The sequence below is a fragment of the Brachyistius frenatus genome, unplaced genomic scaffold, assembly GCF_029030835.1.
Source record: "Brachyistius frenatus isolate BFR_SWC_R1_liver_20210118 unplaced genomic scaffold, ASM2903083v1 Contig_51, whole genome shotgun sequence".
In the NCBI taxonomy this organism is placed as follows: domain Eukaryota; kingdom Metazoa; phylum Chordata; class Actinopteri; family Embiotocidae; genus Brachyistius; species Brachyistius frenatus.
The window spans coordinates 1,813,220-1,841,031 of NW_027210650.1; the positions used below are offsets into that span (position 1 = coordinate 1,813,220).

General features: G+C 44.3%; 1 protein-coding gene across 1 annotated transcript; it reads right to left on the minus strand.

The window, feature by feature from the left end:
• Window positions 1–11: 11 nt before the first annotated feature.
• LOC138624441 (leucine zipper putative tumor suppressor 2 homolog) lies at window positions 12–27,374 on the minus strand. Its single transcript, XM_069704666.1, has 7 exons — window positions 27,173–27,374; window positions 14,848–14,968; window positions 4,810–5,355; window positions 3,708–4,310; window positions 3,485–3,607; window positions 2,733–2,879; window positions 12–2,173 (listed from the first exon to the last, which is right to left on the minus strand). The coding sequence occupies exons 3-7, from the start codon at window positions 5,326–5,328 to the stop codon at window positions 1,466–1,468; spliced, it is 2,100 nt and encodes a 699-aa protein (XP_069560767.1). The 5' UTR covers window positions 5,329–5,355; window positions 14,848–14,968; window positions 27,173–27,374; the 3' UTR covers window positions 12–1,465.
• Window positions 27,375–27,812: the final 438 nt, after the last annotated feature.

Here is a 27,812-nt window from a genome sequence, read left to right on the forward strand (position 1 = left end):
AGTGAGAGCAGTTAACTTTTGTCTTTTTTAATTAAAACCGTAGTGGGTTTGTCCAAGAAATGTACAGCATGAAAAATATACATTTAATGTCTTCATACAAATATTGTGGATTATAAAATTATACTGAGGAACGAGAACGAACATCCACACAAACGTTAATATACATACAGGCATTGTGTATCTGTAGGAGCAAAATATAATGTGTGCGACATTGCTTTGGTCTATTCACAGTGGCTATGTTTGTATTTGTCGAGACGGACAGACATCTCTGGAAGAAAAGTTTACGATGAGCGAGGCTTATTTACAGAGGATCATAATTCCATCAGCAGTAATATAGAGGAAGTCTTCTTCTTCTTCTTCTTCTTCTTCTTCTTCTTCTGTTGGGCGGGGAAGTAAATATACATGAATCTATACTTTAAAGGTCGGTGGGAAACGGTCAACGTAGTTTGACCCCAAGACGTCTTTCAGTGTAAGAGCTTCTTATTTCAGTGACGTTAATGCACAAATCTTAATAACACACTGGCCACACGCAGCAATCAGCCATCTAGTAGAAATGTATTTCTACTACTCTCCTCCCTCAAACCCCCCCTCCCCCCCCCTCCCGGTGTTAATTTAGAGGTTAAGTTTCCAGAGTATTAAAGTATATTTTAAGAAGGCTTAAACTTTGTTTTCCTTAAATTAGAGCGAATATTAAGAGTCCAGAAACATTGACATTGGAAATTTCACTTTTTGTCCGAACTTACAAACTGATCTCACTGCTGCTGCTGAGACGGAAGCAGAGAAACGTTTCTACTTCACGTGGTTTGTTTCACGATGCAATTTACATAAAAGTCTGGAGTAGCTCTGAGAAAAACATCGTCAACATAACCGTTTCCACGTCACCCGGAGTTGCAGCCGCCGGCATCATCGCCTCGCTCTGATTCACTCACTCTTATCGTGACATGCTGAACGCGTGGTGTCCCGCGTTTGCCGTCAGCTGGCGACGGCGTGGGCTCCGTCCAAACCCGACCGCACTAACGAGACCCGACCGCTAACGCGGAGTGGGAGTGTGGTGCTGAAACCCAGCAGGGAAGGTGGAGTCAGGAGGAGGACAGTGAAAGGTTGGAAGAAGTTACTCACTCACAAACACAACTCCCACAAACTGTGAAAGAGGACCAGGACTTGAATGTGTAGATACCGAAGCGGACGTCAACGGAGGGCCGACGTGGCCGACCGACCAAGAATACAGGCTTTAAAGTGACTGTTGGACCGATGATGCAGAACTAGAGTGGCTGACTTTACACTGAACACGTTTTTATGTTTGTGACACTTACTTCCCGTTTATCATGTCACCAAACGGACTGTTTCCATCAAGACAACACGAGAGATCAGATCTGTGACACGGAGGAGGAAACATTTAGCAGACAGTAGTGCAAATAAAGAAAGAAAGAAAAAAAAAAAAAAAAAACCCGGACAGATGTGAGGGTCAAATTTCTGTCGCGGCGATCTCGTCGAAGTTGATCTCGTTGCCGCTGCCCTCGTCCTCCTCTCTGCTCTCCAGTTCCAGACTGAGCTCCTGCAGGAGCTGCTCCAGCTCTCGGTTCCTGCGGTACATCTGCACATAGTTCTGCTGCAGCTGCTTCTGGTAGCGGATCACTTTGTCCTTCTCCTCCTGCCATATCCTGCGCTCCTCCTCGAAGCTTCCCGTCTGCAGCTCGGCCCGCTGACGCTCGTAGGCCAGCTCGGACCTCATCCGGTCCATCTGCGCCTTCATGTTCTGCATGGCCTCGGCGCCGCTCTGCCGCTGGACCTTCGCCTCGTCGCTCTCGTAAGCCAGCAGGTGCTCCTCCGCTTCCTGGAACACCTGACACTGTCTGTTTCCCGGGCCCTGATTGGCCAGAGCATCTCTGAGATGCACCAACTCGCCCTCGAGGCGTCCTACCTTCTCTCTGAGCAGCTCCGCTTCGCTCTTGCGGCGCTGCAGCTCGTTCTCGCAGACCTCCAGCTCCAGGGTTCGCGTGCGGGTCGTGCCGTGGGCCTCCTGCAGCAGCACCTGGGTGTTGGTCAGCTCGCCGCGAGTCTCTCGGAGTTGACCCCGCAGCGAGACGATCTCCCCGACGCGCTGAGCTAACTCTCCCTGCACATCCTTCAGCTGCTGCTTCAGCAACGAGATCTCGCCCGACTTCTGGCAGACCTGCGGAGAGAAACCTTCATCAAAACATCTTAAACATCGACCGCAACGCTTCCTGCGTAGACGTGCTGCATTCAGTGTTGGGGATCAAAAACAGACGGACTACAATCTTTGAACCTGCAGAGAACGATTCATTACCTCAAATACCAGAGAGAGTGAATATTATTATCAATCTCTGTCTGGTGCTTAACTGTTTAATTCTTCGTCATTGTCTTCCTGCATCTCTGCTAACATGAAAACAAACCTTAAAATATTCTGTCAACGTTTTACCAACGTTTCTACATCCACTATTAAGAGAGCAAATGAGAAACGTACAGCTCTAAAAGTCATGATCTAGTTCTTTTAATTGTGTAGGTAAATATATTATAGAGAAGCTGCCACGGTCAGATTGATGCTCTAAAATAAAAGTTACGATATAATTGTAAATATAAGTGATACCGAGTTTAGGCAGAGAAACGGGAAAATGAATACGGGTTGAACAGCGATAAACTTTACAGCTTTTTCTTTTTATTGTGCTCATTCCTGCTCGGCGTCGCTCGGTCAGTCAGTTTCAGGAACTCACCTCCCACTTGGTCTCCTCCAGTCGAGGCCCCAGCTGGATCTTCTCGTGCTCATAGGAGGAGCAGCGCTCCTCCAGCTGCTCCCTCTCCTTCAGAAGCTGAGCGAAGTCCTCCTGCAGCTTCTTCTTCTCCTGCTGCAGCTGGTAAACCTGCAGCCGGGACACGTGAAATACCGTCACACAGACATGAAGATGATTCAAGAGACAAATCAAGTCCGGTCAACACAGACTAGTTCGTTGAATCCGACTGTAACAGTAGCTCGGTAAATAATAAACGAACAGTCTCGTGATTAGGTCAGTAAAATTTGGTGAAAATGCAAACGATAGAGTGGCATCGAAATCTACACAAATTCGAGCTGAAATTGTTGCAGAGTTTGTTGCAAAAGTTTTTGAACACCAAACATCTAATTTCACAAATTGTGAAATATAACACAGGAAAAAAAGTGACTTTTATACGTTCCGCCACAAACTGATGCTTCAAAATAGTTCCTTCAGAAAGTGGCAAAACAATTTCACCACTCGGCCCATGAAGAGCTGTTGTGGATCTTGCAGTCATATCACGTGATATTTCTCAAAGTCAAAGTTTGCATAAAATTGTCCACATCTAAATTGCTTTTTTTTTCTGATTACTTTCAGAGCTCCTTTTGCGCTGCTGGTGGATCTCGTGCTGCGACCGCCACTAACTGATGCATCGTTTGCAGCACTGATCCGTCTCTATTTGTGGCTAAGTGAAGCTTTTCATCAGAGGTCCTGACCTGCAGCTGAAGCACCTGCTGAGAGCGCTGGGCCTTCTGCGAGGCCGTCTGCATCCTGGTGGCGCAGCCCTGCCTCAGCTCCTCCAGCTCCAGCTCGAAGCGCTTCTGCTTCTCTTCGTAAACCTACACGGCAGAAGAACGAGAGGTTCAAAGAGGTCAAAGTGCGACTCTCTTATAGCACAAAAACAAAATGTCCCGTCGTTAAAAGAGGAGTTCTCCCCACCTGACAAATCGCAGCTTCGTTCTCGTCCAGGTTGTCTCTGAGCTGCTGCAGCTCCAGCTCTCTCTCCCTCAGTTTGTCCTCCAGGTCCCTCACCACCCCTTCGTAGCCCTCCACGGGGCCCGGAGAGCGCCCGCTGGACCCGCTGTCAGACAGCGGCTGTCCCCGACCGCTTATGGACCCGGAGCCTGTGCTCTTACTGGAGGACGAGCGCCCGCTGTCCGAGTTGGAGTGTCCGTGCGCGGTGACGGGCGGAGCGCCCTTCAGGGGCTCCAGGTGGCCGGCGGAGGCCTCTCCCGACGCCAGGCTGTAGGTGGCGGCGTTGTACGGCGGCAGGCTGGAGAGCGAGTTGCGTCCCGAGTCGGACAACGAGCAGGACTGGCTGCTGCTGCCGCCGCCGGCGACGTGACGCCCGCCGCTGTAGGAGCTGCGCTTCTCGGAGCAGGAGGGCGACATCTCTCTGTGGGCGGGGCTGAGCAGGTTCAGGTTGTTTTGGCTTTCTGGCGCGTTGGCACAATGGCGAGGGGAGAGATACTGCATGGAGGTGCGGCTCTTGGGGATGACAGGTTTGAAGGCGGTGGGCCGCAGCACTGTTTTCTCCATGTTCTAGTCGAGGAACACGAAATGAGAGGAGTGAAGCGAGACCGTCAACAAGTATGCATCTAAATTTAAGTACGAGAGTTACAAAACTTACAGTGAAAATTACACTCTTGGTGGACGATAATTTAAATGAGTCAACCGTCTTGTCAACATATTAAACCCAAACTTTAAAGCCATCACAAACAAGAAATCATTTAAGTGTTCTATTGTTCCATCTACAGTTCCACCACAAGACAGCAGATCATCTGTGAATGAAGATAATGTGACGATTGAAAGCTCTGCAATGGCAACTAAATGGACCTTGAAATAAGTGTTGTCAAATTAGTCGAACCTAAAATGACAATATTTCTGGTTGTGTTAGACTATTACAGGTAATCCTGCAAATAAATGAGCACTGTAGGATTCCTGATAATAGACTCCCGTCTGGGTGTATACCGATATAAAAATCACAGTTATTGTATTTGGAGTTTTAATCAGAAAACTGATTTATTCAAAGACGTATTACCCTCTCCAGTTTTCCTGACACCGGGATCAGTTTCGGTGGAGGCCCCCCCATATTTCCATTCAGCCCGGATCCTTCCTTCATCTCGTCTCTGTCGCTTCCTGGACTGCCGGGTGTCACGTGGTTGTCGTTCCAGTCGCCTACATAGTCCTCATTGAGATACGTGTAGTTCCCGTTCCCGCTCTCCTTCTCCAGCCCTCTGCAGGACGCCGTGGAGCTCTGCTTCTTCAGCGGCGAGATGTTCTGCAGCAACGTGTCCTGAGGAGACTCGGAGCCCAGGCGGGAGGCTCCCGGTGTGGGTCGCCGGCCTCTGGCTCCCAGCTCAACGCCGATGCGGTGGTCCTGGTAGAGGCCGGGGCGAGTGGTGGCGATGAGGCTGCTGACGGAGCCCATGGGATCCAGAGTGGAGGGTGGTGCGTTGACGGGGGGCGACGGGCCGGAGGCGTGCCGCCTGCGAGCTCCTCCACTCAGGCCGGGGTTGTGGTGCTCAGCGGGTATGGGCAGAGCCTGAACCAGGGCCATGGTGGCGGCTCCGAGGGGTCACTCGCTCTGGGAGAGACGAACAACAGTGTGAGTTTAAACAATTCATTACATTTTACATTTTTGTCAGAGATGTTTACAAGTCAGCTGAGACGTCCAATCTCAGGTCATGATCTTGTAATGACCTCAGGAACAGGTTGAGTCTTAGATCCTTCAAAAGAAATCCAAGTCAAGAGTCAACATTTTGTTATGTTTCTTGTGTCTCACGTTGGACACAAGTCCAAGTCAGGTTTTAAGTCTCAAAACAGACCCTTAAAGTCTGACTTCCTTTGAGACAAGTGCAGCTCAGGCCTCTCAATGCAGTCTATTAAAATGATATTTCCCTGCGGAAGCCGTGTTGGTCATGTTTTTATTTAACTGACACCGAGACCTATTGCTGTCACTTTTGCTGATCTTATCACGGAAAACTAAACACTACTTTAAAATGGCATGTTTTGGTAATAAGATGAGATCCGAGCTGCTAAATCTCCCCGCGGGGGAGCTTTCGAGGAATTTTCTGTCAAAAAAATAAACCACACACACACCGACTCTGACAGAGATGATCTGCAGTACACTGAAGCATACAAAATATCCCACAAGACCAGGGTGGCCCACACACAGAGAGCCAGGACGGGCCATTCATTAAACCCATTCAAGCAGCACAAACAGGGCTTGAGGCATGCGGCTTGCAAGGCATGAGACAGCACAAGAAAAAAAAAAAGTGTGTGCGTGTGTGTGTGTGTGTGGGGGGGGGGGGGGTCTCTTTTCATTTGAGATATAAAGTGGCTTGTAACATGCTGGCATTTTCCCTGACAGCAACAAAGGCTACTGTCTCCACACATCTTATCAGCCTCGAGAACAACTAAAAAGTTCATAACTGGATAAATACCCCAGAGGGCGAAACGCAGAGAGACAGGTTGAATTTCTGTTCGACTTTTGCACAAAAAACAAACAAAAAAAAATCTGCGGGAAGACTCACTGTTTTCACTCCGTCACTCTCACAGGTCTGCTGGTAAATATTGACATTGTAACAGGCTGAGTGACATCAACAGTCTGTCCCGTGGCAGCTTGAATAGTTTAAATGTGAAGAACAATGGGCCAACGGGACGCACTGGTGATGAGGTCATGGTGCACCAGCCAGCAGAGCCCGTTGTGCTCTCGAAAACATCACGGTGGCGAGTCGCAGAGCGTGAGGATGTCCGACTCGCGGGTTCGCGTCTTGCTCCGGAGTTTCGGGCCATCTAGTCACACAAAGAAATGCGAAACTCCAGCTCTCACGACGTCACGCAAATCTGGAGCTTGTTGGTGAATCCCTGCTGTGTAGAAAGAAAAACAAAGGAAAAAGACTTTCCCTCTGGTTTCACCTACTCTGAAGACGTAAAAACACGAGGAGTGTCCGTGTTGGCCGTTAGTAGGGTAGAAGGCTAATAAGGTGAGTGAAGGGCCGACAGCAGGCATGGCTGGCCAGCCGGCAGCAGCCAAGACGGGGGCCATGCCAAGTCATTTTCCAACCTGCCAAGTTTACAGAGAGCCTACGAGGCCACTACGGCGATTTGATGGTGATTACCGCGTGGCAATTAGCACCCCTCAAAGTCTGGCTGATCCCCGCTTAGACTCATTATAAGTGACTGAGACAAATCTGGCACTGCAGTATGTTGTTTGGATACGTAAAGACCGAAAACATAAAGACAAGTATGGTGTTTACTGTCAAAAGAAGGGATGCAGCTGGAAGACGAACCATATTAGTAGCACTGATACACGACTGTACTGTTATTAGAAAGCCAGAAATTGGTTGATATGGAGTTTAAAATGTGTGTCAAAAATTCCTCCCGCTTCCTCCGACCCGTGTCGGTGTGATAGTTAACGGCGGCGGGAGCAACATGTGGTGCAGGAGGCGGGAAACGAACGGTCCCTGTGAGTCTGTGGGACTCATCTTATGGGATTTTTTTTTTTCTGTGCACCGAGAAAAGCTAATTAGTCCGTGACAATATTTGTTACGCATAATCCTGTCTGAATGCCAGGTAATGAGTCAGACTACGCTAACAGCCATTGGAAAATATGCTTATAATCATAATTACGCTTCTTAACACCAAGCGTAAAGAAAGCATAGAGGATTAGATCCAAACAACTCGACAGCTCAGCATTGTGAGTTGAAGGTTCGCTTCTCTCAGTGAATCCACCGGCACGTTTGCATCGATTTCATAGTCTGACATCGTGAATGTTGCTGCCTGGTTGTGATATCCTCTTTTGTTCGATTGCTGTTGGCAGTGTGTAAAACATATGAATTTAGCACTACGAGAAAAATCTCAACTTCAAATAGGCTCTTTTCTCTGCGTTTCATGGTTTATTAATCTTATTTTTTTAATGAGATGGTAATTAAGGTTATAAATGTATTGCAGTGATTTCAGAAGGCGGTAAGAGGCGCAAGTTTGAAGTCTCTAAAGGCTTCTCCTCACAGTCGCTGTCCTCGGGTGGTTATTTCTGATGTGGGAGGGGGGGTGATGGGGAATGGGGGGGGGGGTCCGTTTGTTGCCCACAAAGTCTTCCCAGATAAGTGAATGAGCTCTAATTCCTCCGGACTCAAGGGAAGCTTCGAAGCAAAGCACGGGGGTCCTCAAACTGTTTTTTTTAAAGCCCCCGTCATGTTCATGCAGCCCTGGTTTCCCTTTTGTTGTCATGGTGACTGGAGTCTCAAACATTAGAAAAGGGGAAGGAGGGGGAGAAAGAGTGGGACGGGAGGGGGGGGGGTCAGAGGGCTGACAGGGAGGCCAGGACCCCTCCTTAGCATCTTAAAGCCCTCAGTAGGTCTATAGCTCCGATGGTCTCTCCGTACGCTTCCAGTCGGCTTAATGGAACATAAATGGACATTAACAGCTAATGACTGGCGGTGGGATCCATGACAACCATGCAGAGGGGTGAATGGAGATATTATTCTTATAATATACTGTGTAAAAATACTGTGTTACGGCTGCTAGCGTTTGCTTTTTTTTTTTTTTTTTCTCAATAAAATGTCAGAAAATAGTGATAAATGCCCAAAAGTAACTTCAGCAGATCCAAATAGTGCAAAAACCAAACGATATTGGCTCTAATATCATATTGATGAAGAAAAGCAGACTACTACAAGGCGCTTAAACCCGCAAATGTCACTCTCAACAAAAATATAAATCAAAACGATAAAAAAAGAAGTATAAATCAATTCATCATATCCACTGCCCTTAACAACGAAATGTTTCATCATTAAAATGCATCTCCCATACGCAACAGAAAGCCTGCACAGCATGTCAGTGATATGTTAACCTCCCCCATAATGTGGAGAGAGTCAGCTGATTGCGACTGCGAGCAGACTGTTTTTGTCTGGGAAAGCCTTTGAAGGCTTTAATGGCTCTCGGCCTGTCAGTCACTCCTCCAGCAGCAGGAATGTGTGCTGCTGCTGCTGCTTCGGAGAGCGAAGACTAAACATGAGCGGCGATCAGTGTTTGGCCAGGCGACTCCACAGCCACCGTTTTTTCTGACGTCTCATCATTCATGGAGGCCACAGCTCGTAGGAGGAGATTCAAAAGAGATATTTTCTCCAGCGTCAGGCCTTTCTGCTTTGCAGCAGCCTACAGCTGCAGCCTTGGGCGATCTGCTGTCACACCAAGGCTTCAGGATTTTATCCTCCGGCTTTCAGCGTTGACAATTTTATAGAATTATTTGTCTAGATGAAGCGGCATGAAGAGAACTGCACCATTGACTCATTCTGCATCAAACCGTGTGAACAAAAATCCTATAAACTAAAACCCAAACGCGACCGGGTACAAACTTTTCAGTGTTCATTTATTCTATATTGTGTTATGACCCGATCAACCCCACTGGTAACCCTGAGGCAAATGTTAGCTGGTGGCCCCTACTGGTCCCTTTATTTAGGAACATAAATGTATTGACTTCATATTTCATGAGAGAAGTTGAATTGGAGTCTTTGAAGCCAGCCTCTAGTGGCACTCGGTGGTATTACAGCTTAAGGCACTTCTGCATCGGCTCCATTTTTCAGACCCGGCAGTCATGTCCACTTTTATATGCAGTCATTGGTGTCTAGTCATTAAATATTTACATACATTTTAGCGAATCATTCTTGTGCCAAATCTGCAAATCATATCGATTCAATCTGTTATCAATCTATTGAGATTTAACTTTTGACTCATAAATGATACAACTTTAAGAACTACCACTTGAAGATTTGACAATTTAAGAAGTAAAACTCAACATTAGACTGGCAGACAAAGCATTTGCTGTAAAGTTTTGTACATTGCTAACAGATAGAAGAGATAGGACCTTTTAAAGTTTGGATAAGGGATTAACTATTATATGTATATTTTAACAAATTTGAACCTGCAACTAAATATAAAGGGCTACAAGACCTCACCTTAATTTTCAAACAATGTCATATTTCTGTGGTGAGACGGGAGCCGAAAAGAGATGAAAAAAAAAAAATCAATATGCAGAGATCAATACTTTTAAAAATTCTTGCTGAGATTTCAGTGTACAGGGTGACCAGACCTCACTGAATATGAAATGTGAAACAGTCTGCAGTGTGCTCTGAAACACCCGACTCAGACGTCAGAGTTCACAGACTGACAGTCCACCTACAGCAGTAAGTCTGGAGGAATATCGAGCGTTTTACTGGCGTTCCTCTGTCGGCATCCGAGATTGGCAATTACAGACGCAAACAGTGTAAAAGGCTTTTTATAGAGGTGGTTCATAAATATACAGTGCACATAGTTTAGTGGCCCTGCCCTTTAAAAAACGGCAACGTCACACTAACCTGCTTTGAGACAAACTGAAGGAGCCTGCACTAAATCCCTCTTTGTTAGCGGGCGCACCATAAACACACCCACCGAGGTGAGGGTCTAAAAATATCCCCTACCCACCAGGTGAAAGTGTGGCCTGAGGTGGCTTTCGCCACTGAGAGAAACACTACGTTCCCCTCCACAAGGATGTGGACCAGTAAAGAGGCAAAGAATGAAAGAAGGAAGAGTGTCTGGGTTTTTCAGCAGGGAGTGTCTGTATGAGGGAACAAACAAATGAGTCTGCAGATCCCCTCCTCCACTCTCCATCTCCTGTGCCCAAAACTTCTGAATCCCACTCTTTCTTTCTATCACCCCCTCCCAGCTCCTTATTATCCCCCCCTCCCTCCTTCCTCTCTCTCTCTTTCTCTCTCTCTGGAAACTGGAACACAGAGGAGAAAGTGTGACAAAGCTATTTTGGTTCTGAAGACAACCTACCTTTCTACAGGCAGATACCTCTCAGGCCCAAACACTAACGGTCACCGTGCCAAATGTCAGCGTTCCCCACTAAAGAGATAAGAATTTCACTGCTCATTAACTGTGCGGTCCATAAAGTGACAGAAAATTGTGACGAGTGATCAAGAAATTGCTGGTTTTGTCCCAAAAATTCAATTCACGCAAATATAAAGCCGAGAAAAGCTCCACATCGTCACATTTGAGAAGCTGGAAACAAAATATTTGGCATTTTTAACTTGGTAAATGAGAAATGTATTAGTGAATCGTGGCAAACTAATTTGTCAACTATCATCTGCACCAGTTTTATGCAGCATAGAAATCTTTTTGGTGCAATCTGTTCTTCAATATGTTGTTTGTAAGTTAGTGTTAATGTTGCATTTTTCCCACAAGATTTTTCATCTCAACTTTCCTGGTTAAATACATTTTATAAACTTTTTGAAGTGAATGGTAGATTAAGGGCCAAACAGTCCCGCTGGACTAATAGAACTGGCAACAAATACACAAGGACACTGTTAACTAAAATGGGAATTTCTCATGAGGGCCTTCAGGTTTGTTTGAATGATGCACCGAACACTGTCAATGATTATACTGCAGTGAAAGAGGCAGAGGCCTCTATTCTCACACACACACACACACACACACACACACACACACACACACACACACACACACACACACACACACACACACACACACACACACACACACACACACACACACACACACTAATGCATTGAGCTTGTCATCGTTTTTGTTTTAATGAGCAATAAGAGAAAAGAACAGTCAGTAACAAACAAATGCGGTTTGTCAGTTTTATACTTTGACTAATTTTAGGTCGGAAACTAATAATTACATATCAAAAGAATCTGCTGCTTATTTTCTCTATTCATCTTTTTATTTGTATAATCTATGAAATGTACTGACGGTGGTGTAAATTTCTCCATCTTCAGTTTGCTCTAAACCATTAAGATATTCAACTTACTGAAAAAACATTAAGCTGGAACTGATGACTAAAAGGAGCAATTGATTACCAAACTAGCTGTCAAACAGTGAATCAAACACAGCCATCACCAAACATCTCAGTCCGTTCAACTGCCAAAGTAACAAAGGCCACTTCCCTTTTCCTCCAACGTTTCTTACCCTGGTTTGTTCCCAGCATATCTGCTATGCTGTCTGACCGGCTCCTTCGGATCCTCCAGCGTCTCAGGTTTAAGTCAGCTCAAACACTCGCTGTGTTCCTGTTCTCCTGAATGTTTGGCTGCGTTTTCAGACCAACCCTCCTGAAAACTTCTCTAAACCCCCCTCAGAAAAAAAAAAAAAAAAAAAAAAAAAAAAGGAAAGAGAAACAGCTCATTCTCAGGCCAAATGCCGCCAACGTGAATGAGCAGACAGTCCCCTCCCCTCACTCTGCTTTCCTCTCTGTTTGGAGCCCAACCCTCCTCCTCCTTGTCCTCCTCCTCTTCTTCCTCCTCCTCACAGCACAGCCCAGCCTGTCTGACAGATACACCTCCTCTCTCTCTCCCTGCTCCACTCCTCCTCTACCGTTTCCTTTGACCAAAGAAACTACACTCTGCAAACTCCTCTCCTGCCTTTGTCAGGCAGTAAAAAGAAGAGAAAAGCTGGGGAAAAGCGAGCTGTCAGTTTAAGATCCTTCTGCCCTCCCTGCACGTTTCAAACTGAAAGGAAAGTGGAACTGCATCAGGATATAATCCTGGATTTTTTATTTTTTTTATTTCTGCATTTTCAGGCCTCGAGAGCATAAAAGATAAAAGATTCGAGGGAATCGTGAATAAAAGTGGCATATATGAGGATTTAGAAAGATTGATGGACGTAAACACTAGAAACAAAACCTATAAGGCAGAGTATAAACACAGCATCCTTAGTCATCTTCATCAAACTCTGCAGTCTTGCTAAAAACAGACATGCTCACTATAAATCTAAAAATAAAAAGAATTAAAGTTAATTAGGGAACAACTGATTAATTAAAGAAGCCATCATTCAGTGCAAAAATAGGGTTTGACATCATAAAAAATCATGTACCTGCAAGATTAGATATTTTTTTTGTGTGTGTGACTTGGCGGCAGCACACGAAGCTGTAAACAACAACATTTACATATTATCACCTTATTAAGCTGCTGTAGTGAGCAGCTGTTTATTTACACCGTGCCACCAATAAAGAGGCAGCAGGCAAACCCTTTAAAACGACTCTTTGTATTCTCAGAGTTTGATCCCTTACTTCACCGTAATAACATTTGGAAAGTGAAGAAGAGCTGTATGCATCTTTCATAGGAATGAACGGGAGCTGAATATTTAAGATCCTTAAATCGAGTGTCTAACATCCTGATTAACCAGTCAGCCAGCTTCCAGAAGTTTATCCTCCTGTGTTCAGCCTTTGCCTCGACCTGTAACCCACCATCTGGTCCAAATAAATGAAAAAAAAAAAAGAGACAACAGGATGAGAGGATGCAGTCAGTGGAGCTCAGCTGCTCCTCTCCCAGATGAAGAGAGGGGTAAAGTAGGGTACGAGAAGTAGGCTATGCCCTGGACCGCCTCACACACACACACACACACACACACACACACACACACACACACACACACACACACACACACACACACACACACACACACACACACACACACACACACACACACACACACACACACCACAGATCTGTCCCTCTCCCTTCCCGACTCCCTCTCTCCCTCCCTGCTCCTACAACTGGGTCACTCTGGTCGGCACAAAGTTTGTCCTTCAGGCAGCCAGACGGGAGTTCAAGGTCATTCTTGATGGCATCTCAACAGGAGGCCTGGAGAGCACTGAAAGTGCCACAAAGTAAAGGCTGCGGCCGAAGCAACAGAAACCACTCTCGGTTAAGAGTTTAAGATCGGACGACAAACGCCATCAATCAGCCGGCCCGAGGCCACCAGCGCCGGGATAAAGACGCAGGCTGCAAATCACCTCTGTGAATACCTCCATTAACACTTCCTCTTTATGGGCTGGAGGGGCGGCCTGACGTGACTCAGCCCCTTGTGAGGGAGCTGCTTTACAGGCCAAAGCAACAAAGTAAAAATGACAACTCTGTGGCTTCCTCCTCAGTCTGCAGGACATGCCAAGGAAAAACCAAGAGGGAAATGAGAGTAAAATTCCAGTTAAAACAAAATAATTCCAGTGTGGCTTCGCAGTAATATTGTATTCATCTGTCTGGTGGTTTCTGGTTTATCCTGCTCAGCCACATGAAGTTTATTATCCCACAGAGATGTACAAAATGTTTAGGAGTGCCGTCTGTGGGCCAATTTCTGGAGAACATTGAAAGTGGCTCCTTAGAGGCCACAACTCTAGTTTATCTATATCTATGGCAGATGCCCAGCAGGTGGTCATCCATCATAGACCGAGCGGCCATCTCTCTGTGGTCTGTCAGCCTGCTTCCCTTCTATATTTTCATAACAACGGCTCCCGACTGGGACCAGAAACCGACAGAAAGCTAGGCCATCCATCAGTGTCCTGCGCTGCCTCGGCACGGGGACGTCACTCCCACCGGACGCTGCAGCTAAAAGTGGCCGCGACCAGGCGGCCCTTTGGACCACTTACCTCCCAAATAATCCACCGTGGCACAAAGCAATCCGTGAACACCTCAGAGATGAAACGGGAGAGAGAATTTAGCGCTCGCCATATGAGGTGGCTCGTCAGTCTCGGACACCAAATGAAGAGGAGCGACAGAAAGGGACGTTTGTAGATTCAGATAAGTAGTCTTAGTCAGTCCAGTCATAAATCCACACAAATGGGGCTGGCTGTTTCGAGTTGGCAGGGACGCGACTTAACCACACTCTGATTTACTGTATGATGTGCCAAAGAGATTAGGGTTACGCCTCCAGCTCTGGAATTACAGCAATATCCCATCCGTGATTAAGATCTGTTGTGAACTCCCACGCAGCGGGAATGTGTTAACATCCACACACTGAGGGATGCACAGTGCTGTGTGCGCTGCGCCGGAGCCAATTCTTAACGTCGTAAAAAGTCCATCAAAAATGATACTCAAGTAGACCAAAAAAAACAAAACATGCACGGTCTTGATTTACAGGAGCGATTTTATGAATAAAAATTCCTGCCGTAATCTGAGAATGTTTGCATAAAATCTAACTTCAAGGTCGGATAAAAAGATGGTAAATCCTGTTAAGGGAGCTGCTAAAGACTTCAGAGTTCAAAATTGAACGCAGCGTTGATCCAGAAGGCTCCTCCTACCTGTCGATGACGACCTGTCTTCAGCTTCAGGAGGCCTTAGAGGAGCGTCGACAGCTCGGCTGGGCATCGCAGGGACTCACACCGGTGAGAACATCTTCGTTCGCTCTTCGCCTCTCTCAGACTGAGGGGGATAAAAGAGAAAGAAAAAAGAAGAAGAGGAGAAAAAAAAAAAAAAAAAAAAAGATGCTCATTGTTGAATCAGCAAAAGAGACGTAGGGAGACTACTACCGCTGTGGAGAGCTGGAAAGCCTGAAATGTGACAAGTGTGTTTATAGAAGTCAGCAAGAAAGAGGAAAATCTGAGTCACGATGGCAAAAGAGCTTCGCATGGAGGAAGGTTGAGACTGAGGGGGATTTTCCATGTCAACGAGAGTGAAGAGCGAACCGACTACTAGCACCCAGTTCACAAAACAACTGTCCCCCGAGTCCAGTCCAGATGTTCCCGTCGATTGGTTTACGTGTTTGTGAAACGCCAGGTCACATAAGGCTTGACAAATATAGTTTCTAAGAATGTTACTCAAACAATCTGGATCAAATTGCACCTTAAGACATCTCAAGATAAAAGCGCACATCTGGAAAGAAGCACGGAGTCCATCTGCATTTCGTTACACTGATCTGTTAGCCCACTGGTAAAGCAATATCCAAGTTTGTAATAGAAGAACATGAGAAGTCCCCGAGGTGAGCAGACATGACAGACATTATTTCAGACTTAATATATTCACAGTCCTGCTGCAACAGTGAGAATATTATAATTAAAAACTTTAAATTACCTGCAGCAGTATAATGTTTTCAGCAAACAATATCATGTCAGGTAGACCGTACTACTGACACTCAAATTCAGAAATTCAACAACCAATCAGCAACCGGCAGTATTTTGAATAAATGGGTCTGTAATTAAACAGGAGAAAGATATCACAGGTGAAACAACTGCAGAAAGTTTAGGTCCAGCTCTGCTAAACGCTCCCATTACATAACAAGATCTCTGAAAACACGTTTTTTTTTTTGTAAAAGCAATAGTTTGATATTTTGTGATGACAAAACTCAGGAAGTTACTGCATTCAGCCAAGAAATACTCCGCTGCATAACCAGTTTTTTGGTACAGATTAAACAAATGAGATATTAGGACAGGGTTATTAGTGAGATTCAGAGGCACAGGAGCCATGCTAACAGTTTCCACTGGATTCCAGTCTTTATGCTAAGCTAACCACGGTATTGAGCTCTTTCAGATCAGACCACTGCTGACTGAAAAGTTATTTGTTTTTGATGTGAATCTGGGATATATTTTCTCAAAGGTTCCTCACAAACTGCGTTGGTATGTTCCAGACAGACACAAGGGGGATGCCGAGGACACTGCGGCTTCCCGAATGTGATGTAGCTCAATCCGGACAGGCTTTAAAGGCGGCTTCGTAAATGTTGCGCTGCGACATGGCTGAGCTGTGGAGAATCCTTTGAGCCCTGCCAAGTAATACTTTAATTGTCGGCCTTCGAACACAAACGACTATCGACCCACAGATCATAAACAGGTGTTTACTTAAGTGGGCCGCTCCCCTCACCTGCTCCTCCACGGTGAAAGGGGATAATCCCCATGAACGGACGAGCGAACAGCAGAGGGAGAGATGCCGAACGACGAGCATGTGCGCCGAATGAAAAGAGAGTCGAGGGCGGCGCTGTGATTATTCTGTTATTCATCCACCAAACAGGCACCTTCAAAGACGGCTTTCAACACCACTAAACCACAGTGTGACCTGTTAATTGACCCGGAAATCCAATGAACAATCAACGAAGCGGAGGCGTAAATATGAGGAGTTAGCGCTCCCGTCTCCATCAAAGGGTCGCTTTTATGGTTTGGGAGAAAGACAAGACTTTAATGGATTTATGCAACTTAACTCTGCAGTGAACTTGAGTTTGTTTCACGACTGTTTAAAAGCGCTTCTCATTGAAAAGACGATTGATTTAACAGGTGACCAAGTGTCATTACAAGACGGTTTCCTTTCCACATTAAGAGCTTCTTTACAGTATCCTGGAAATCTACCTTCCCCTCTCCTCTCTTCATATTTTCAGACTTTGCAGATTTTTTGTGAATGCCAAGAATATAAAGACAATCAAGGATGTTCTCACATCATTCACAAGCCCCTGAGCATACAACAGTAAAGCCAAGACATTTATGGCTCGTTAGAGCCATTTATGGTTTATATCACATTGATATATTGGAAATTGATATATTTATATCCCCAAAGACTGAATTGAGCGATGATCATACCTGCGCTGGAAAGAGAAGGTATTCAGAGCACATTTTAAAGACAGTCAGCTTTTTCTGAAATCTGTCAGTGGGGGATAGAGAGAGGACAGATGAAGGAAAACCGAACACAGATTAGGGTTTAATCTGTAGGCAGAACGGCCAACAGTCTCCCTGCAAAAAAAAAAAAAAAAAAAAAAAACGGAGTCAGAACAAGGTCGCCTGTTCTCCACCTAGTTTTCACAACACCCTTAAAAAAAAGTCCAGAAAAGAACGTGAAAATTACAAAAGAAATGATAAATAAGGTTTGTAAAATGTTGGCTTTTTTTAGTATGAAGTTTTGGACTGTTGGTAAAAAAAATATGTGGCTCTGGAAAACTGATTGGCCCTTTTTTTTTCTAAACACAAAAAAATATATATAGATATAGTTTGGATGCAAACTTGTTCGTAAATTCCATTTATACATTCAAAAGACAGCAAACTGAACCTGTCGAATGTCAGTCCGAAATTTAGTCCAGCTCCTAATCGATATATCGAGCTTTTACCTTAAATTCTTCACAGTGTTCACCAGCTGGTCACAAACTTTGTTCATCTATCGTCAGCGGGAAGCACACAATCCGGTTTTTAGAGCTTTTACCACCGACAACATCTGTCGAGCCGCAGCTGGAAAAGATACCGAGCAACTCCTTTTATACAGAAGTAGTCATTCGCCATCGCTAATGTAAACACATTGCATTTTGTCACTTTTAACTATTAAAACAGCAATTCAAAAATTACCGCGCAAGTTTGAGCATGATAGGTTACATTAAAAGGGATGGGGTGCAGGAAATAAATTCAGATACCTAGTGGGAAGGGCGGCGTAATAGAGGATAAGTAATGAAGATAAATGAGGTCCTGTCCTTTCCAGGCTTTCAGGCACACTCACACAAAAGCTTGTGAATGAACACGCGCACACGCGCACACACACACACACACACACACACACACACACACACACACACACGCACACACGCAAACACAAACACAGGGCCAGTGGACTATGAAGGAACAGGGTGGTGTTCCACTTCTTCCCTACGCAAACACGGCCAGCTCACAGCACTGATGTTTGTCATTCTAACGTTCAGCCGCGTACCAAAAAGGTTCCAGGCAGGTTAACAAACTCAAAAAGACCCGGAACGATCAGACGACAGCGGGGCGGTGCAGCGCGGAGGCACCACGCAAACAGTCGTCTTGACGCAACCGCATTGTAGATATGCAGAGCAGGCGGTTAGGAGCATCGACATATGTCAACGATTCTCCTCTGACAGCTGTTTGCACACGTGTGGTCGATAAGTACGAGTGTAGAGGAGGAGAAACAACATTTTAAAAGACTGGAAGTATTGTGTTCAGAAATTCTGAAATCGTACGGATTTGTTTGTTTCAAAGGATAAAAATGGGCAGCGGGTGGGAAGCGAATCCCCGGGGAGAACGGGCACGTCTGCCTTGTTTGGAGAGCGAAGATAGCCCACATGGAAAGTATCATATTCCAGCTTAATCAGCTCAAAAATCTCTGTATTTTTCTCCGACGTCCTCATTTAGGATCATCCGAGCCAAAACCTCAAACATCCTCTGACATTTTAGAAACCTACAGAGTCCATTTAGTCGAAGGGTGAAGTCAAAGACTTTTGGTAATCAAAATGTGGCAGACATCCTATTTTTTATTTTTTTATTATTCAATGCATAATATTGCAGGGGCCAAATGACTACTGGAGCTGGCCCATACGGTTGAACTCATCATAATAATCTGGTACATATCATGTATAGAAACCTGTACGCAAAGTCACATAAAATAATCAAATTGATGTTGAAAGCAAAACTCTGTTCTCCATTGCTATGCATGATGTATAGCTTTACCAATAAATGTGCTGATTATTTTCTTGACTAAACGATCGGTGTATTAAATTTTAGCGACTAAGGTAACGCCTGCAAAACATCTTATTTTGTCTGATTAACAGTCCAAAACCCCCCAAAATAAATTCAGTTTGCAATGAGTATTTTTTTTTTGTTGTTTTTTTTTTTGCTTTTTGAAATATAAAAGGGACCCCTGCATGGGGAATAACAGCTCAAATGTTTATCCGCCAACTGAAAAGCAGGAGATAAGAAATGAATCAGCACTTGATGAAAACAGAGAGTCATCCAGAGCTGCTCTGTTAAGCGTGGACGGACGGACGGACGGTCAGGACCGACGTCTCTCCACGCTCATTACTTCAGATCTGCTTCCTCTCTGCCTGCTAGTTATGCAACGGCGAGACGCAGCTCCAGCTTGACCGTGCGTCCCACCACCCACGTAGCTTCTGATCCGCAGCCCTCGTTCTTCCCCCGCCGACTCCTCACCTGTCGGCCGGCCAACCCCCACTCAAGATACCTTCAGCGCCGTTGGACAGCAGAGACGAGTCTCTCGTACGTACATTACTTCCGCCTCGAATGACGTTTTGGTGAATTATCAGCGTGACATTTTGAATTGGAGAGTGTGTTTGTGTGTCATGCATCTCGTGGCCTCTCAGCTGGATGAATAATCGGGCCAGAAGTCACACAGAGAGCGGGAGAGAAATGTATTTAAAAATATCCAAACAACCCACCTCAGGGAGGGGTCGTCCCACTTACATACTGTACCCTCAGCTGCAAACAAAAAACAAAAAACTAAACAAATGAAGATGAAAAGGGGAAAAGGGTGGAGGCAGAACTATGAAAGCAGGGTTTTAAGATTGGTACTGTACAACTTTTATGTATCAGAGGAGCCCACAACAATCTGAAGCAATTCTGGTATTCAAGACTGATGCCCTTCCTCTGAACTGGGATGTCAGGATGACATATCACACTGGGTTGTGAGTTTCAAATGAAAATCAATAAAATAAAAATGACCTTGTCAGCTGAGGGAAAGGAAGAAGTGAGGGCCAAAGTGAAGGAAAAACGAAGTTTGAAAGAGAAGAAAAGCGTGGAGGAAAGGGAATGTGGGAAAATGTCTCCCATTTTAACGTGAAGAATATTTCCAGTTTACGACAACAGTTTAGCCTGATTACGTCGACTATTTGAAGGCAAAAAATATTCTCACATTGAGCAGGAACACTAACACGCAACTACAGAACTACTTGTAAACAAAGACATTTCATACGGTAACTATTCAAATGCAGTTCGATATACATGAGCCGGTGAACACATCGCCATTCATTCAAGCCGTCTCCAGTCCAATAAGTTCATCCAGTCAGTTGCTGCTTCAGTACAAAACTGGATCTATACATGTAATATTTATAAGATTAAGGTGACTTCTGCAGTCTCTCAGTCAACTTGTAACCAGGAACTGATTTCTGTATCTCTAGTGAAATCAGTGTGAACCAAATAAACAGGAATTCAGTCTGTAAACTCTTAATATTTATTTACAAATGACATTTTGGCAGCTGATTGTACCTTTTGCATTTGTTTTCCACTTTAAATAGAGTTGGAAAAACTTGAGGGAGCGGTTTAAAAACTGACAGCTGGCGGGTTGTTGTTTTTTGCCCCATCGGCCCATTAATTTGGCGAGTGCAGTGTTATCATAAGTGATGTAAATAACGGTCAAAACTCCAAAAATAAGAGCTGGAGGGGGGGAGAGAAAAAAAACAAGCTGGAGTTTAGCTTGCTTCTCAGATTGCCGATCCGTTTGTTTGTTTTCTGTTTCCTGTGTTTCCTCGTGTTCCTGGCCACCGCCAGGGAGGGCGACACCGCAATCACGAGGGTGCGAGATGGATTACAGAGAGACATCAGGGCGGTCGAGACAGCTGAAGAGTAAATGAGTGGGAAAACGAATGGTGGTGAGAGAGAGAAAACAAAGAGAGAGCGAAAACAAAGAGAGAGAGAAGTAGGAGTCAGAGACGCTGCGGGCCTGTACTGTACAGCAGCACATATGGGCCTCCCTGCAGCAGCTGTGAATGTCATGATCACACTAACTACCACCGCCAATCACAGCTGCTCATGGGGAAAAGGGCTTTTTTTTTGGGGGGGGGGTGACTCTTTTTAGAGCACGTAATCGTCCACAAGTGACAACAGATGATGCAACACGCTAACGTGTACAAATGCCGTGTAAAAGATTTCCCTGACGGGACTTCATTTTTTTTAATTTTTTTTTTGGGATGACGGCTCCGACTTACAGGCGCCGGGCCAAGTGTATCAAAAGTGTTCCCACATCCTCCGACTCACCCCGAGGTCTGAGCCCGTGGAACCCAACCGGCTACGACGCATTCGTCTTTCCGTTAATCAGACGGCAACTTTTGTTTTTACCGTTTTAGAACATAAACACGTGTCTACAGCCATGCAAAGCAACTCCGTGCAGCTGTGGCACGTTTTACTGCACAGCTGTACACCAGCCCATATCAGCTTATTGCAGATATGCAAGTGGTTTGTGACTCACAAGAAATTGCAGAAAAGATATGCAAAAAAAACAACAACGTAATTTCGGAGCCACACCATCAGCTGCAGGACTGCTTTGGTCCTCCTGCTCCACATTTATGCAACTCAATGACTTTAATTGTGTTTTCACCCAGTTACTAGAAGTGATGTTGACGCTGGTGACTTTGCTGTGAAGGAAGCAAAGTCCAGCCGTTCTGGCGTCTTATCAGAGCTGTTTACAAAACTGTAAATCTAATCACTGCTGCGGCAGTTCCTCAGGACCCATTTCACAAAGTGACTGCAGGAAAAGATGCAGCGACATGGACCCAGTCTGAGGTGGGGGGAGAGGAGGGGAGGGGGCGGCGGCGGCGGGGGGGAAACATTTGGGAATGATCAAGAAAATGAATGTGGTTACATTGGTTGAGTGAAGGGACACGGGAGGGGTCCACTCTCTGGGTTTCTACTTAGCATGTTAGAAATTTACAGGGAGGAGAGAGCGTTTATCATTTCCCAGTCATCAGTATTCAGGAGATGAACACTGTCCTGTTTGTAGCATAAAAAACAGCCCTGCTAGTCGTTTCCACTTTGCGTCATGTTCAGATACAAAACAACCCTGAACGCACCGAGTCCTATGTGGAATTTAAAAGCCAGAATGAGTCTCCCCGTTTAGTTGCTTTTTATTATCCTATTGATTTATCTTTACAAGTTGATTTTGTTTGTCGAGTACCAAAGTAGCTTAAAAGAGTTCAGCCATTAGTAATGTCATTTTTTTCTACGCCTGTGCGATTCATTAAGTGACGTGAGAAAAAAAAAAAAAAAAAAAACATGAGCACAGAAGTTCAACTCAACTGTAAACATTTATTGAGGAGATCATTTAGAAATCCGCGGGACGAAGATCACATTAAAAATAAACATGTATCATCCACACGACTCCACTGTGGTTCTGTACTGGGTTTTTTTTTTAATGGGATTTTACTGGGAAATAATGCTGATATATATTTTTGTATAGGAAAGCACAACGTCTTGGTGAGTTTTCAAAAACGAGTAACCTTTGGTCAAAGTTTTGGAAGAAGGGCATTAGGAAGTTAAAAGTTTTAAAATATGGATGTTTTGGTACCGTGGTCCATTTGCATTGAAATGGGAACATTAGTCAAAGCACCAGGAAAGGAGGTGACAAAAGATGGCAATTTGGGAGCTAAAAGATGTCTGCAGATTAATGGCCGCTGTGTGGCTGCACCTGAAAATTGGGACGAAGCAAAAGTCACACGAGGTTTCATCAAAAAAGCCTGTGTGTGTGTGTGTGTGTGTGTGTGTGTGTGTGTGTGTGTGTGTGTGTGTGTGTGTGTGTGTGTGTGTGTGTGTGTGTGTGTGTGTGTCATGCATCTGTTGCTAAATCCCCTAAATACTTTCTGTCGGTATTAAAAAAAAAAAAAAATAAAATCACGATCAGAGACATCACCTGGACGTCAGGACGAAGGTTGAAGGTGTCCCGACTCGTTCCCAGGCTCAGGAATCTGAGGTCTCTGAAACCTCAGCCCCATGCCTGCCTCCCAGTGCCCTCTAACAGCTGTGCAGTCCAGCTGTGCACAAAAACCCAGAGCCGGCTAAGAATACCAAACCGAATCCCGGGGAGGAGTCACAAACCCCGACATCTGGAATGGGCTGGAAAGACATTTAAATGCAAATCACGATTAGATTGAACCCGTGTGACGCATATAAATTGAGGCACAGATCAATGTACAAGAAGTGCACAGAACTGATGGTGACATCCTCAGATATTTAGTTTTGTCCAACCAGCTGTCTAAAAGCCAAAGATATTAAGTTTACTCTCATACATGACTAAGAAAAGAAAATATTCACACCTTAGAAGCTGAGACCAGCAAATATTATGAAACGGCAACATCAGGAAAGTATTTGTTTTTTCAGCACTTCATAATAATCAAGTTCATCTGCGTCATTTTACGCAAACAAAGTATAGATTAATGATTCTAATTGAGGATTTATAGCCTTTAACACAACAAGCTGTTAATTATAGTTTTCCCATAAAAGGTTCCGAATTATATAAAACTGCATTATTACATAACAATAAAAAAAAGTTTCAGTCACTGTGTTGACATAATAAGAGGAACGGGAGCCAACTCTGTTGTTTACAGACACGTGTTCCCAGCAGACCGGGCTCAAGACGTGTTTACAGAAACTCATCTTATACGTACTGCAGGTCATCACTGGAGGAAGGTGAACCCGGTCGGCGAGAGCTTAATCAGATCGTCACGGCAACACGTACTGTACCTCCAACACCGTCTCAAAGAAGACGGTGTTTGGCATGTGTGGATTCAGCACGTTGGCCGAGTTTTGAATTCAGCTCCTCAGCGACGTGCAGTCTGCCCACAGCACATCCAAATTCTTCACAGACACATTGTTTTAGGACATTAAAAAGACATAATTTCAGAACCATAGATTATAAACTAAAAGACGGAAGTCTTTTGTCATGTGAAATCTTGGCAGGAATAAGCTCGTAACCAATTTTGCGCCACAGCTCATTGTTTTCCCTAAAAAAAACTAAAATTTTTTTTTTTAAAAACAACTGAGTCACAGCATCATTATTTGAGCGTTTTAAACGCTGCGGTGTGGGAAACTGGGCAACATCACTCATTACAGTACGAGCAACCGGCGACAGGAGAGTGAAATTACAACACAGCGAGACAACTGCAAAAACAGAGAAACCCACTCAACACTAAATCAGCATTTCATCTGACATGACTCGCCCCCAGGAGGAAAAAAAAGGAAACACAAGCCGGTCCTCCCGGTGCCTTGACAGCTCCCGCCGTGTTCCCATTGTTGTCTCGTCTTCTAAAGTTTCTCTCCTCTTATTTGTTCTTGGAGGAGACGGTTTGCGTTGCCTTCGTAGGGAGAACGGAGGGACTTGACCTTCAGTGTAAACAGCTCAAGGGCAATATTTCAGAGCAGCACGACAGAGAGGGATCACTTACACAAAACAGATTATCTATTATGAAATGTAACCTTTTAGACTAATAAATACCCACACCTCCAGCTCCAAAAAAAAAAAAAAAAAAAAAAAAAAAACTCCGACAAAAAGATAGATTACAACCATGTGCGCACACTCGGGTAAACGTTTCTATCATAACAGCGCTCTCTCTCTCGCTGCTTTTGGATATTTTAACTGCACATACTGCAGCTCCGGGCCGTCCGTTTCGACCTGCTCCAACCTCCAACAATCACTTTCCCATAAAAAGGTGAGACGAGGCAACCTCAGAAATGCTTTTCATGCAAATGACTTAAATCCAAGAGGAGTACATAAATATCAGAAAATATTTTCCAAACTACAAAAAAAAAACAAGAAATAAGTTGATTTAAAACGCATGCAAACCATCAGGTTCTCCTTCGGATGCCAATCGTTGAGTTGTCTTTACTAAATTCTATGTTTTTTTTAATAACTTTTATGTGAAAAAAGTCGGTATTGAAAAACTATTCTGGTTAGACTATATATTATTGTTTAAACATCTTCCTTTAGACTTTTTTTTTTGTAGGTTATTTAATTACCTCTGAAACTGTGCATCTAATCATATAAATAAAGGGTTAAAACATGTCACCAAACTTAAGTACAATTCTGGTTTCAGTAATAAAACTCGGGTACCAAGATGGCATCTTTATTGAACGCTTTCACAGCACTCAATATAATCTGTTGAAAGGGACAAAATAAACTAAATATACTTTTTAACAGAGTAACTGTCTCCTAAAAAAAAAAAAAAAAAAAAGCCTGCATGAACAGATTTCATAAGGGAGCCGACAGGATTTGGATTTGATAAGCAGATTTAATACAGGCTTCCAATTAGTCAAAACACTATCAAACCCCCCCAACCTCAAATATGCTGAGTCATAATACCCGTCACGTGAAACAGGAAAGCAACGAGGGGGGGGGGGTACTTCTCAGAGTTTGTGGGGAGCTCTACATGGATGCTAAACAAGCTGACAAAGCAGTTCCTTCTGAAAACGTTTGAGGGAAGCTCGCCATGCGCTCCGAAAAAAAAAAATAAAAAAAAAAATCACTTGACAAATTATCAATGCAAATAAACTGCGGCCTCTCGCTGACGGAGCTCGGCAGTCCGCCCTTTTCAAAACTTGCTCAGGTAAGCATTTGACGTCCTTGTGTGTTTAAGCAGACGACATTTCCATACAACATCCTGCAGAGTTGTTTGGGTGGTGGTGAGGGGGGGGGGGGGGGGGGGTTGTTATGTTATCATCTCGTTCCAAGTATTTGGCTTTTGTTTACAGATGAGGCGGCTGCACACAAAAAACAGACAGGATGCTTTTTTTTTTAAACCTGATTCCTTAAAACTTTTTTTTGGGGAGGGGGGGGAGTAAACACTCCAACAGTGCCTCTTCATAGAAATCCAAGTTACCAACAAATACACTTTTACCTGCTAAACAATGAACCATATTCTTGTTCCTGCTCCGCGCCCAGCGATGCAACAACACTGGAGGAAAGTACCTCAGCGGGGCAATGCCATCGGTTTTAAGAATTCACATGTTATTGCTGCCCCGGGGCAGGTCAGAGAAATACCCGTGAACCACTCTCTCTCTCTCTCTCTCTCTTAAGCTGGGAAATAGACCGTGGATTGTTTGGTGTCGTCACCGGGACGTAAAAAACCCCGCCACCGTCCCCGCGGACCATGAACGCCGCGTAAAACTTTCGCGAGTTCTCGCACCTTAAGAAACACGTTTTAACCCCCGATTCAGACCAGCAAACAGAACTAAAACATCAACCGTGATTGCATTTTTCAGCTCCGACGAAGTCAGCAGCTACTTCGCTGCCTGTGGAGCAGACCTAGATTTCAAGTCCCCGGTGATGCTGCAAGTTTAAGAAGTAATCTCTGGCTTTGGGGGAGAGGAGAAACAAAAATGTCAGATATTAAACAAACTATTCTATAGAAAGAAAAAAAAAAAAGGGAAATCTGTGTCCGAAGTGTGGGTGGAAAGGGATAATAGGGAAGATTAAAAGCATGCGTGTCCCATAGAAACAAACGACAAAGCATGAGTCTGTCACACATTCATATAAATGAGCGTGAAAGCATTAATTATCGAGGCCTCTTTTTCTAAAGAGATCAAATAGAAGAAATCCGATTATCTTTGAGGAGATGGAGGAACACACTGAAAGTCCACGATAAGGAAATTGTTGATTTATGATCTGGACTGAAGCTGAAGTCTCAGCAGGAAATGAGTCTGGATCCAGTGAAGGGGGCACTTTGTTATGTCGGTACCCACCCAACCTGTCATGTCTGATGCACACGTTGATGAAAAAAAAATAAAAAAAAAAAATAAAAGGGAAGTGTGGTCTTTGAAGGGGCCCCACGATTACTGCAGGGGCCTCCAGCAGTCTTTGTACAATGTAAAAGAATTGCTTTGGGTAACTCCACTTTGAAAAAAGATGACACTTCATTTCCTCCTCATTTAAAGCCAAAAACAACAGCGCGAGGAATTCATGAATTTTACCTTCCCACACCTGTGCAGAGGTAAAGGTGGATTTATACCTTCAGGTGTTCATAAACGTGTTCAGCTAAACACTTTCACACAACAATTATACTTTTAGCAGTAAGTTAGATACAGTGAAAATCGAGTAAAAAAAAATAAAAACAATAATAATAATAATAATAATAATAATACAACCTACCATGTACGGTGAAGCGGACAGTCCGGTACCGCTGCTCTGCTCTTTAAAAGTCTGTTGGACAACACAACCTTGCACCCGACGGGGCTTTTCCCTCTTTTTTAAATGCTTTTATCCACAAACACGTAACTTTACGAAGGTCTGCGTTGACCAAACTACACGCTCAATTCCTCTCTTGTTCTTCTTCCTGTCGTGGAAGGCGCGTTTGTTGTTGTGCGCAGAGCTGCACAGGAGCTGCTCGTGTTTTACACAGCGGAGGGAAAGTTGGCGAGACAAATAACCGCTGCGTCCGGTTAGGGATTTCAAAATAAGATCCTTAAATAAATAAATAAATAAATTAAATAAAATCTCTACAGTGACAGTGTACTCAACGTATGTTGTCCAAATTGCTGCACAACACCAGATAGAATTGAAACAAACTCACCCATTAAAACCAAATCAACTTAAATCAAATGCTGTTACATTTAAATAGGGCTTAATTTGGAATTTAGCCAAGAATAGATGTTTGATAGTCTATTTCTTATGCTATTCTTATGTAAAGAATAAACATCAATGGGTATTCCAGTATTTTGGGCTTTTGACCCTTTGATTTTTTTTTTACCTCTCACTATTTGCTATTAATAGTTCGACCAAAGAGTGATTT